The sequence below is a fragment of the Phalaenopsis equestris genome, unplaced genomic scaffold (assembly GCF_001263595.1).
Source record: "Phalaenopsis equestris unplaced genomic scaffold, ASM126359v1 Scaffold000167, whole genome shotgun sequence".
Classification (NCBI taxonomy): domain Eukaryota; kingdom Viridiplantae; phylum Streptophyta; class Magnoliopsida; order Asparagales; family Orchidaceae; genus Phalaenopsis; species Phalaenopsis equestris.
Genome location: NW_018164609.1, coordinates 134,498 through 148,047, shown reverse-complemented (window position 1 = coordinate 148,047; position 13,550 = coordinate 134,498). Strand labels below are relative to the sequence as shown.

General features: G+C 33.4%; 3 protein-coding genes across 3 annotated transcripts in view; 1 reads left to right on the top strand and 2 right to left on the bottom strand.

Moving 5' to 3' along the window:
• Nucleotides 1-2,012, top strand: part of LOC110022118 (rhamnogalacturonate lyase B-like) — a gene marked incomplete in the record, with an annotated part of 3,287 nt that extends 1,275 nt beyond the window's left edge. The window contains 4 exon segments of the mRNA XM_020720919.1: nt 13-169; nt 552-668; nt 1,249-1,375; nt 1,578-2,012. Coding sequence (XP_020576578.1) covers nt 13-169; nt 552-668; nt 1,249-1,375; nt 1,578-1,841 — 665 coding nt within the window.
• Nucleotides 2,013-2,710: 698 nt separating this feature from the next.
• On the bottom strand, nt 2,711-8,651 carry LOC110022086 (probable serine/threonine-protein kinase PIX13). The gene is made up of 6 exons (XM_020720875.1): nt 8,350-8,651; nt 6,705-7,057; nt 6,109-6,244; nt 4,792-4,934; nt 4,567-4,690; nt 2,711-3,419 (listed from the first exon to the last, which is right to left on the bottom strand). Exons 1-6 carry the CDS (start codon nt 8,405-8,407, stop codon nt 2,962-2,964), a joined length of 1,272 nt encoding a protein of 423 aa, XP_020576534.1. The 5' UTR covers nt 8,408-8,651; the 3' UTR covers nt 2,711-2,961.
• Nucleotides 8,652-12,946: 4,295 nt separating this feature from the next.
• LOC110022066 (probable serine/threonine-protein kinase PBL21) lies at nt 12,947-13,423 on the bottom strand. Its single transcript, XM_020720845.1, has one exon. The coding sequence runs from the start codon at nt 13,397-13,399 to the stop codon at nt 12,947-12,949; it is 453 nt and encodes a 150-aa protein (XP_020576504.1). The 5' UTR covers nt 13,400-13,423.
• Between the last annotated feature and the right edge of the window lie 127 nt (nt 13,424-13,550).

Below are 13,550 nucleotides of genomic sequence, written 5' to 3'. Positions count from 1 at the left end.
TGATTTATGTAGGATGCAGTATTGATCTTGGTGATCTTGTATATCAACCTCCAAGAGCTGGTCCTACTCTTTGGGAGATCGGATACCCTGACCGCTCTGCTGTTGAGTTCTATGTCCCAGATCCTAAACCTGATTATGTAAACAGGCTTTATCTGAATCATCCTGATAGGTAACACACAGAATATACATATTAAATATTGTTCATGAGAAAACTTTCAAAATAGTCTGCTGACTCTTTGTAAGGGGACTTTTTAGTCCCAAAATCTATAAAAGTGTCACTTTAAACCAAATACACTTGCAATATAGGCTGAAATAAAGATTATTTCAGGCCCAATTTAAAGAGTCTGAGGATTAATTTAACACTTCATAGAAATTGGGACTAAAATGACCCCATATAAATAGTCATGGGATTATTTTGACACTACTTGTTGTACTAATGGTGAATGTTGTGACAAAATGTGGTGGCTACATTCTTATGTTTATTCTTTGATAATATTATACTCTTTGATTGATAAAAAATACTAAAGTAATATGTGTTATTTTCATTCCAGATTTAGGCAATATGGACTTTGGGAAAGATATGCTGATTTATATCCTGACAGTGATCTTATTTATAGTGTTGGTACCAGTGACTTCACCAAGGATTGGTTCTTTGCCCAGGTAACCAGGTATGAGCTATCCTAAATTTTCTGTTCTCCACTTTTATAATCCCCTGCCCTCTGTGTACATATCTTTCCAAAAGTTGAACGATCAGTAATATTTCAGAATATTTACATGCACACACTCAGCTCCTATCTACACCTCACCTCTTTACATACCACCTTACCTATGCATGAAGAGGTGTATTTCACTTTTTAAAAGTTAAAATGGTGGTATTTCTAATGTGATATAAAAGATTTGACAGGTATAAATGTAAAAAAAGTAAAGTTTAAGTGTTAGAAATGTAAATACATAAGACTTATGTGGTATGCAAGTAAATTCCCATATTATTTTTACCACTTCATTGCCTTGCCGAGGCGTTGTTTTCACCAAGGTTTTAAACTAGCTTATCCCATTCTTAATTGTTAGAGACATTAAATCTGATTCATTATTTCAGCCTATATATCAGAAACTATAAGACAAAAATAGGAAGAAATTAATGAAAAGAATATCCTTAATTATGCAGTCATATTATAATAATAATATCAACAAATATTTAAAACTAACAACTTTTCAATTTTGTAAAACTGGACCCTTTCCTTCTCGCAGGAGAAACGACCAGAACGCTTATTCACCAACCACTTGGCAGATTAAATTCAAACTCGACCATGTCAATCAAACTGGATCATACATGATGCGAGTCGCAATAGCATCTGCTACTCTCTCTGAACTGCAAGTAAATCATCTTCTCTAACAGGGGCGGAACCAAACTTCAATTTTTACGGTGGAAAAATATTTTTATTTTTAATTTATTGGGCAAAAGAATAGATCGGGGCATAACTTGGTTCCGCCCCTGTATCAGTAATCATCAAAAACATTGTATGATTATGCCTCGGTAACTCAAATCAGGACTAACGAGATATTTTTATCCTGCTAAGGTTCGATTCAACGATTCTGAAGCTAAAGCTCCGCACTTCTCTACTGGACTCATTGGGAGAGACAACTCTATAGCTAGGCATGGAATCCATGGGCTGTATTGGTTATTCAATATTGTGGTGCAGAATAGTTGGCTGATTGAGGGAGAGAACACAATTTTCCTCACACAGGCAAGAAGCTTGAGCCCTTTTCAAGGAATAATGTATGATTACATTCGGCTTGAAGAGCCATGCAACTATAGTTCTGAGAAAAGCATTTCTCCCTGAACTTGGAAATGGCTTTCATATATATATAAATATAAAATACATTAGAAATAAGTAGCACATCACTGAAATTGAATGGTTTTAGTTGCATGGATATCTGTAGATGAAACTTTACATATTTAGAAATAAATGTAAAGATTATTGTTATAACAGGATAATGTTTTCATTTATTTTATTTCTGAGCTTTTTTTGTGCTTTGTATTAATGGCCATAAGCCATATGAACTCTAATCATTTTTTCCTGTGCCAATTTGTCAATTAAAATATATGTTAGAACTATGAAACATCTTATTGAGATGTTAGCAAGAGCATGTTTCATCTCCAATCCTAAACCTACATAAAAAGTGAGTTAATCGGTTCTCAAACCATATTAAAATATAATAATCATTTATACAGATCATATGAAAATTCAATTGAGCAAATGCATGAAAATTTATATGCTTTCAAAACTAGCCTTCACGGTTCTATTTAGGTGTAGCATTATTCTTCGAAATGTTAGGGTTATTGAATTGACAGCCTTTGGTAATCATGAATCTATCCATTAAAATTTGGCATTTTATTACATTATTATCAAAAAGTTACCTATTATACTACCTACCCTAATATTTCTCATACTCTATTATTGGCTGATGTTTAAGCCACATATGAATTGACCTAATATTTCTCATACTGTATTATTGGCTGATGTTTAAGCCACATATGAATTGAAACTGGTTCTAATGGTTCATATCACTGCTCCCAACAGTGAGATTGTGGGTTTCTTATGTATTTATATATAAAAAACCTAAACCTCAATTTTTTACATATACGCCACCTTATGTGTATTTCACTTTTTAAAGCATAGGTGTTAGATATGTAAAAATCATAAGAACTGGTAGGTATGCATGTAAATGCCCCTTAGATAAAAGTATTGTCCATCTTACCCTACAAATTTGACTCCAATTCACAATGCAACCATTTATAATGAATGTGTTGTTCAGTTAATGTTATTTCAGCGTGGATAACAGAACATCAAAGCAGCAAAAGCAAACTAACAACAAATAAAGAGATCTACGCTGCCAAAACGATAAATGACGACTACTTTACAATGACAACTTCATCTGAATTCAGGCAATGAATTGACATTATCTACCTCTAGGGGAGCGGCTAACCGCCGGAGAGCCTGCCCCAGGTCCTTGCCTTGCTCCGAACGGCGAACGAGGGTGAACAGGAGCCTGGCCATGATGACGAGGCCTATTGTGAGACGTGGCATTCTTCGTCTCCCTTGACTTCTCTTTCATGGATTCAATATTTTCCAGAGTCTCCAATACTTCCATCATTGATGGCCGGCTTTTGGGCTCATTCGCGAGACATCTGAGAGTGAGATGAGCTGCTTGGACAGCTCCTTTTGAGGGATACTTCCCCTCGAGTCTGGGGTCCATCAATCTTGCCAACTTCTTTCGATCGAGTAAAATTGGTTTCGCCCAATCTACTAAGTTGTGTTGATCACTTGGTCTATTTGTGTCGAGTGCTCGTTGACCTGAGAGCATCTCTAACAAAACAACTCCAAATCCAAACACATCACTCTTCACATATAGATGACCTGTCATGATAAAAAAAATCTTATCACACATGACATAAAAATTCAAGCTTAGGGCGGCACCACGTTTAGCCAGGCAATGAAGGCTTGCACGCATAGCACATAATTCTTATTTATCTACATATCTCACAGCTAGACTTTCATATTCACACACACAACACTCAAAATCTTTAATATCACATCAAAAATAACACTATTACCTCTTTAAAAGTGAAATATACCTCTTCACACAGGTTTAAATCACCCAAAGTATTATGTATGTAAATATAAAAGTTTATAGATATGTAAATACATAAGAATTGTGTGCTACATATGTAAATTTTCCACGCACACGAAAGAGTTTTGGACTAAATTAGTACATTTTATAATTATATATGTTTAGAGAGAGATTTGAAGAAATGCTGATTTTCAGAGAAGAAACAATGGTGCGCTAAACTATACATCTAAGACATATTTTTTGCAATCTAAGTCGATACATTTTCAGCATTATCTTTGTGCGTGCCATAAGAAATGATATTGGTGGGAAAAAATGCTGAGAGCTAAATAAAGCAGCCCACAAAATATAAGCATGAAATCCCATACAGTAAAGTATCGTTTAAATTGAAGGGCAGACAATTTATTTATAAAATAAATAGTCATCACACCTATAAAATTAACAAAAGTCAACATCCACACTGACTTGATATCCATCTCTCCTTCGGAAAGGATAATAGATTTTGCTTTCATGAATAATAAGTTTTTCAAAAGACATTAATCAAACAATAACCACTTCAGTTCAAGCTAGATGATGGTGTGCATTGTTTAGCCTCACATTTTGCATCAAATGTAACTAGTAGAAGAAAAATGCAAACTTTTGAATTTCTCAGTCATATTGGTCTCTGCTCGGCATCATCATTGTCATAAACATAAGGATATGATTTCACAAACCAACCGCTTACATATTTAATTATAAAATATATTAATGTAATCCAAAATTCAGACTGGTCTAACACTCAATAGCGTGTGGAGACTCAAAACTCTATGCCATTTTCCTATATAAAAAAAATATTTGCTCTTGAACTTTCTTCTCTTCTTTTTCAAATTGGTTTCACTCGGTTTCTCAAGAAACAAGCATAGATTCATGAGCATGAAATTAAAATATGTAAAATACCTGTCGCAACATACTCAGGAGCTGCATATCCACATGTGCCCAGAACCCTTGTAGTAACATGTGAGTTACTGCCCACTGGCCCATCCTTAGCAAGCCCAAAGTCAGAAAGTTTTGCATTGTAATTCTACATAAGAAGATCAAAATAAATGAACTTTGAACCCAAAAATAATAACAATAATAATAACCTCAAAAAAAAAAAAAATCTTTATGCATATAAATCAGTACCGCATCAAGGAGAATATTTGAAGCCTTGAAATCACGATAAATAACACGTTTCTCTGAAGAATGTAGGAATGCAAGACCGCGAGCGGCACCAATAGCTATCTTTAGCCTTAGACTCCATGAAAGGGGATCGAAAGCTGATCCTCCTGCCAAAACATACATTGAGTTGATGATTTAAAATGAACATATGGAAATTTTATTAATCTAAATAATATGCATTATTATATGTGTTAGATAAAGCAAGTCGAGCCTTACTTGAAACCAAAATGAGACTAAAAGAAAACAAGAGAATCGGGGTTCTATAGCTTGAAAATTAGCTATTATAGGGAACCTAGTTGAACCCCTTTACTATTAACAGAGAAAAAAAATTAATTCAATAATAAAATATATAAATATAAAAGAAAGAAAGAAGTAAGTTTCAGGATTCATGGAGAAACGCTTCGTATCTCTCCCCTCATCCCTGCTAATTCCTAGCCTGACACTTCCTAGTTAAAAGAGGGGGAAATTAGGAGTAATATGATGGTTATATGGGATTTGAACCACCATGAAGGCCGTTGCATGTTAAAATTAATCCTTTAGTGGTTGAGTAATCATCACAATTATTGTGCATGCTAGGTGATAATTGCTTAGGGATAGTTATGTCAATTTGGGTTAACGGGGTTCACGTTCAGGTTTGACCCAAATTTGATCTGGCCTAAACCTACATGTCCCAATCCTAACCTGTTTATCAAATGGTCGACCCAAAGTCAACTTGCATTCAATTCAATTGACTCGAACAAATCCCAATCAACTCATTTAAGATAAGGTATGATAGCCATTTTACATATGAAAGTGTATTTCTTTTTATCATGCTCAGATTAAATTTAATTTTTCAAGAAAACATTAGGTTTTGAAGTCAATTTTAAGTTAAATTCAAGTCAAATTCAAATTTTTTGGTCAACTCAAACTCAACCAAAAATTAATTATGTCAAAATTCTAGAGCCAACTCAACCCAAAAGTTGATGAGATCAATTTGAACCAAGATTTTCCACGTCTGTCATTCATCGACACCCCTAGTTTAGGAAGAATAAGAGCAAACTTTAAGTATGTACTACAGACAAATATTCCTCAAATGGTGCACCTTCTAGGGTTCAAGTTTGGTAGCTGAGAGAAGTGTCTGAACGTGATCCATTTTAAACTTGGTGCACTTAACCCACACAATTATTGGTGTACATAATAGTATTTTCCAATCATCAAGTAGAAACTTGAACTAGTAAATGTGAATGCTTTCATTCGAATCATATAGAGATATATTACAATTCGATGATTATTGATACTTACTTCTGAAAAGGTGGTTTTCAAGGCTTCCTTTTGACATGAACTCATAAACAAGGAGCAGATCTCTTTCCTCCAAGCAATAGCCAAACAACTTGACAAGATTAGGATGAGAAAGCCTTCCCATAAAATTAATTTCTGACTGCAAAGAAAAGAAAGCTGTCAGAAACTAGCCATGAAAAACGGAATACTGAACATGCATTATGAACCATAGAAACAAATTATTTGCTACAGAATTATATCCAGAAAAAAAAACTATTAGACAAAATTTTTCAAACTTCATTTTTCCAAAGGGGTATTAACATATATACCACACAATCCTTATATATTTACATATATAACATCTAAAGTTTTGTATTTACATACATAACACTCAAATCTTTGACATCACATCAAAAATACCTCAATCACTAACTATTTCAAAGTTGAACACACCTTTTTATGCATATGTTGTTGATATCATGGTGTTATAAACATAAATATTAAACTTTAGGTGTTAAATAGGTAAATGCATAAGAATTGTGTGGTTTATATGTCAATTTCCCTTTTTCAAAATATGATTTCTATCTTCAAACCCAGAGAAGATTCAAAGGGTCACTCACTTGCCACTCCTCAAAACCTTGCATACTTTCGGGGTTGAGTTTCTTTACAGCAACAACCATCCTTGCCCCACTTTTTGCCGGACCCAGAGTCTTCTCATCGACCCATCCCTTAAAAACCTTTCCAAATCCTCCTTCTCCGAGAACATACTCCGCTTTAAAATTCTTCGTAGCATTCTTCAACTCCGCTAAAGTAAACATTCGTACGTTAGGAGTCTCCAAAATCTGTCCATCCGTAAATGTTTCATCTGTGCTTGCTGAACCACATGTGGACGGCTCTAATGTGCTGCTGCTGAATGTTGAAACCTTCCCAGTAGTGGCTGTGCTGTTACTTGCTTTAGTTGTTGTTGATGGTACTGAGATTTTGTTCAAAAATTATAACTAAATTAACAGCTATATATTATCCCCTTATAATACATGGTATGAATGAATTATTCAAAAATACTTTTATACGAAGAAAGTCATATTTCAAACTTCGAAAGAAAGTATATGTATTTTATGTACAATATTCCTAAAAAGGTAAACTTTGCATGTATCATTTTGAGCTTTCAAATTAAATTAGTTATTGGAAAAGGATTATATTTTAAAATTTTATTAACTAGCTTATATCTTTCATTCCAAATTCTAGAATAAAATCCATGTAATAACTACAGATATCAATATTCATTTAACATGCAATAAACTAATAAAGATCAACAGCACAAAGTAGGTGTAAAGTAAAAGAGAAAGCAGTGAATCTTAATTTTTTTGTGATCGATCGGTTCTTAGGACAAGAATTTTGTAAGGTGAAAAACATGCAAATTACAAACAACCAAATTTAGTTGTATGTACCTTGCATCAGATGTATAAAGAAAATAAATCACATGCAAAAATATAATTTTGTATGCAAGCACTTTACTCTTGCATAAATTTGAAAGAAAAGAAGACAATTTGAGTCCGCATAATAGGATCTAAATTCGACCAGGATTAATTTATTTTAAGATGAGTATAATATACTTATTATGAAGCTCGTTTTAATCAAATTCGAGTCAAGATATTCTGATCTCAAAATTTTCAGCTTTAATTCATTTCATCATCCTCAAAATCATAATTATTATTGTTCTTCAGGCCACAACTATTTCATTTATCATCATTTTCAGTCTCCTCTAAACTACTGCAACATAAATGAAGTCTACCTGACTTCGATCGCCTCAAAAGTTTTCAAGCATTAAATACTTGTAGCAATTAAATCAGAACAAAAACTAACAGTAAAAGCACAAAAATTAACCATAAAATGACTGAAATGTTTTAGTGCGGAAGAGAAATATGATAAAAAACCCTAATACCAACTCAAACAACCAAAATTTGCTTAAAACCCCATTTCTGAATAATAGGATGAACAAAGTTACATTAATTAAGAACATAGTAAACTCAAAGTGCCCTAAACTCCTAATATTGGATACAATAAAAAAGAAGACGGCAACACAAGATCATAACTACTGAATTAAATGAAGCAATCCAAGCTAAACATCAAAAACTAATCAAACTTAGGGTTTTTCAAAATGAGAAATATAAAACCCAGACGGAATAGCAGAAAATAAATTTCCAAAATCAAGCAAAAAATCCGCAAATAATTCCCTGAACATAAGAACAAGAAAGTTTCATATACCTGAAACGATGCTTACTGGGCTGACAACTTTATTAGCATAGCTGCAAGTATTTCCCATCGTTCAACAACTAAGAAGCTTCTTCTTCTTCTTCTTTATCTTTTCTGCTGAATGGTTTACTCCCCTTCCTCTGTCCGACTCTTCCTTCCGATCTCTAAGAAGACTTTACGGAAACAATCATGGTTGGAGGTACGACAGAGCTCGAAAGAATTGGTAAGAGAGAAGAGAGGGAGACACAGAAGCAGAGAGATGTTGTCGCTATATAAAGCTAGAATCAATCTGCTCTGATCTGGTCCAAAGTCAGGGATCCAGAAAGTCTGCTTAGCTTTGGTAAACTTAACTCAAGGTTTCCCATTGTGGCTAGTTGGCTTCTAATCCAAGTATTAGCTACTAGTCCTATTTTTTTTTTGTTGATTAAATTGCCAAATAACCCCTTAATTATTAACTAATGTGTAAAATAGCCCCACACTCCTGAATCCTAATTTGTCTGTAAGTCACACCCCGAGAGTTATAGCGTAAGAAAGAACACAAAGAAATAAGTAGTAATGAATAGTAAAACGTCTTGTGTAATAATATATTTTCGTAAATTGATCTCTATTTAAGAGAGAGAATGTACAATATATGATATTATATTTTTGCACCTACTTTAATAGAAGTTGTATAGGTTATTTTTGGTATTTTACATGTATGAGTTTATTGTTTGGTTGCCCTATGAATTAGCTCGGTTAAGGCTAGTTCGGTCAGCTAGGCTGAGTTGGTGCAGCTGATAGGTTGGTCTTGATTAGCTTCAGGTCTACAAGACTGAGTCGGTTAGCTAGAGTTTGCTGATCAGTTGATTCCAAATGAGGAACTTCTGCCAGTAGAATGAGATTAGAATATTGAGCATAATGTGAATCATCATAATCTGATAGATGCTTCATTTTCTTGACAAGGAAGTACTTCGGGATGATTGTGGAGTTCTATTGTACTATCAAATCTTGGTCCTTGATGAGGAATCTTGGGGGTGTTTGTAAGACGGCTAATGATGTAGAATAATTGGATTCTTTCCTCATGTTCCATCTATCGAGGGATAGGTTGATACATTCGCTCGGCTTTTCGATGATAATTAGCTTGAGTGTTTGCATGTCTTGCTATAGTTTGATTGGTTCAGCCTCAGATCCTTCATATTATCGTTCTAATGGCTTGGTTGGACCTCATTCATGCTTAGATGTTTCATCTAATTGGATAAGCATGTCTCATGATCTCTTGTCGGTAAGCTCTCCTTTGCAATAATTCCTTCCTTCTAGATTTTTGGATTTCCTCAGGATTCGTGCTAACACATTCTTGATGTGCACTGACTACTTATATGGGAGAAATTTAGTATCAGAATTTATAAAAATTACAAAATAGTCCATGATTATTTTAAAATTGTGCTCTAATGGTCTTCCATGAAACTATTTCAAACCCAATTTAAGGCGTCTGAAAATATTTTGACACTTATAAACTATGATTATAAAATGGCCTCATGTAAATAGTAGATGACTATTTTGACACTTTAATGGGGCGAAGAGTTTATAAAAGATCAAAATTAGCCATGATTTTATTTGAACAATAAAAGATTGGAAGATCAAAGTCTCATTTCATGTTAGATTAGATTTGGGCTTTTAAAGGGGCACTTACAAGTTACATTCATACCAACCAATTTCTATGTATGTATGTTGGCATTTTTTTTTTAATTTAATGTTAAATGCATGTTGGTATTGGATATGTAAATACATAAGAATTGTTTGGTAAATATGTATGTATATAGGAAATTTACATACAGATCTCACAACTCTTATATATTTTCATGTCTAGCTTTTAAAAATATAGCCCAAATGGCTTTTTTTTTTAAAATTTAATGTTAAATGCATGTTGGTGTTGGATATGTAAATACATAAGAATTGTTTGGTAAATATGTAAATGTCCCTTCTTGATGTGTTGATGTATTATTGGAAGAGTGTGGGAGAGGGTATATAGAAATATTTATGACTTTGTCTCTTCTATTTGATCTCTTCTCATAAACTTTGATGGGTAATAATTGGTCAAAATATTCTCATAAAATTTATTTTTTATATGAGGTTTTTAATAATGCATAACTATTTAATACATATTTATGTCAAACTCATCTCAAGTAGATTTATTAATTAAAAAAATAAAAAGTGGACTACAAGTCTCTAACTTCACTTAGAAAATTAATTTCTATACATCCCAAAGTTTTATCGATTAAGTGTCTCGTTGGGGCGGCAGTGAAGTGGCGATGCGGCACCGCATCACATTCCAGTTTTATCTATTGGGTAAATTGTATTTTGTCAGTTTTTTTTTTTAAATTGTAGCCGAAATCTGTGTTTTCCCATCAGTTCTGGCTAGTTGCTGAAATCTGTGTTTAAAAAAAATATTGTGATAGCCATCGTAACTTTTGGTACAACATATTATTTTTTAGCAACTTCACAGTTTTTTTTTAATAAACTACAGCTGCCCGGTCTGTTTGGGATAACTTTCTTGTTGTTTTGGGGTTTAGATCGCCCCCACAGCTTTATTTGGGGAATTGTTTTCTTAAAAGTTGACAGATTGTTAAAGCGTGATTTAAGACAGCTTTACAATCATATTTTTAAAAAGTTACAGCTATCTCAAACATATCCTAATTTACTATTTATGTAGTAGTGCAAGTAGTTGATTGCCTACTCAAAACTACCAAAATACTCTTTCCTTTTTCAGCCATATTATCAAGCATGCCTCCTAATTCTATATATTTATATATCTAACACCTAATCTTTACTTTTTATATTTATACCACTAAAATATTCATATCACATTTAAAAAACAAACATCATTATTTAGACTTTTAATAAGTGAAAATACATATTTTCATGCACAAGTAAAGTGACATATATAAATAAAATTTTACGTTTTGGTGTTAGATATGCAAATACATAGGAAAGGAGTGGTATGTATGTAAATATCTATTTTTTTAATAAATAAATTTTCTTTTAGCTTAAACAAGCTTTTAAATGAAGGAAATCATTAGGATTAGCCGCGAGCAATCGTCCACAAATGGGCATTATCTTATATTTTATTTGATTTACAAAATAATTCAAAATTTTTGCAATATTTACATACATACCACTAAGTTCTTATCTATTTACCTACATAGCTACATGATTAGAGTTGTTAAAATGACTATTTGTTCGTGAACAGCTCGGGGCTCGTTAAGAAACGGGGCCGAACACGAACACACTTTTTGAGCTCGAAATATAAACGAGCCGAGCACAAGCTGAGCATGACTCGCTCGTGTTCGGCTCGTTTACACCCCTAACTACAAGTCTCTAACTTCACATAGAAAATTAATTTCTATACATCCCAAAGTTGTACCGATTAAGTGTCTCATTGGGGCGGCGGTGAAGTGGCGATGCTGCACCGCACCGCATTGCAGTTTTATCTATTGGGTAAACTGTATTTTGCCAGTTTTTTCAAAAAAACTGCAGCTGAAATCTGTGTTTAAAAAAAATTATTGTGATAGCCATCGCAACTTTTTGTACAACATATTATTTTTTAGCAGCTTCACAGTTTTTTTTTTAATAAGCTACAGCTGCCCGGTCTGTTTGGGATAACTTTATTGTTGCTTTGGGGTTCAGATCGCCCCCACAGCTTTATTTGGGGAATTGTTTTCTTAAAAGTTGACAGCTTGTTAAAGCGTGATTTAAGACAGCTTTACAATCATATTTTTAAAAAGTTACAGCTATCTCAAACATATCCTAATTTACTATTTATGTAGTAGTGCAAGTAGTTGATTGCCTACTCAAAACTACCAAAATACTCTTTCCTTTTTCAGCCATATTATCAAGCATGCCTCCTAATTCTATATATTTATATATCTAACACCTAATCTTTACTTTTTATATTTATACCACTAAAATATTCATATCACATTTAAAAAACAAACATCATTATTTAGACTTTTAATAAGTGAAAATACATATTTTCATGCACAAGTAAAGTGACATATATAAATAAAATTTTACGTTTTGGTGTTAGATATGCAAATACATAGGAAAGGAGTGGTATGTATGTAAATATCTATTTTTTTAATAAATAAATTTTCTTTTAGCTTAAACAAGCTTTTAAATGAAGGAAATCATTAGGATTAGCCGCGAGCAATCGTCCACAAATGGGCATTATCTTATATTTTATTTGATTTACAAAATAATTCAAAATTTTTGCAATATTTACATACATACCACTAAGTTCTTATCTATTTACCTATTTAACACCTATAATTTAATTTTTACGTACATATCATTTCACCTATGCATTAAAAAAGCCATATTTTTATTTTTTAAAGCTTAAAATAGTGATATATTGGATGTGATATGAAACATTTGATGGTATAAATGTAAAAAAACAAAATATAGAGGGGAGATATGTAACAACCCCTTTTTATATAGTTCATGACTAAGTCTCCAGTAAAGCCGCAGGCTTTGTTGAAGAGTTCGACGGTGAGATCATCATCGATATATATATATATATATATGTAAAAATAAAGGAACCGAGTGGTATGGTAGGTATGTAAATCTTCCTAAACTAATTGAAGTTGAATAAGGAAAAACATACCCAAGTGATCAAATTCTCCTCCCCACCTTTCCTGGTGATGTCATATGCTTTCCTCCCTGTGAGGAGCTCCAAGAGCACCACGCCGAAGCTATATATGTCCGACTTCACAGTAAGCTTTCCGCTCATCGCGTAGTCGGGAGCACAATAACCATAGGTTCCCATCACCCTCGTCGAGACGTGTGTTCTATCACCAACAGGAGCGAGCTTTGCGAGACCGAAATCCGAAAGTTTCGGGTTGAAGTCGTCATCCAATAATATGTTTGCTGATTTCAGGTCGCGGTAAATAACGGGTGGGTTCGCCACATCATGTAAGTATGCGAGCCCTTGAGCGGCACCGAGGGCGATCTTCATCCTCGTGTTCCAACTGAGCGGTTCTTGTCCGGGAGATAAGTCTGAATATCGAAGCAATCGAGGATCAACCATTAGTATATAAAGTAATAGAACACAATAATGAGACCTTTAGTTACTGATTAGCAGCATTCATCTTTCCAAAATAAACTAATGAATAAAGCTTGAATCAATGAACTATGATATAGATTTTTATATTACTAGGGGGGGGGGGTCAAGATAGGAA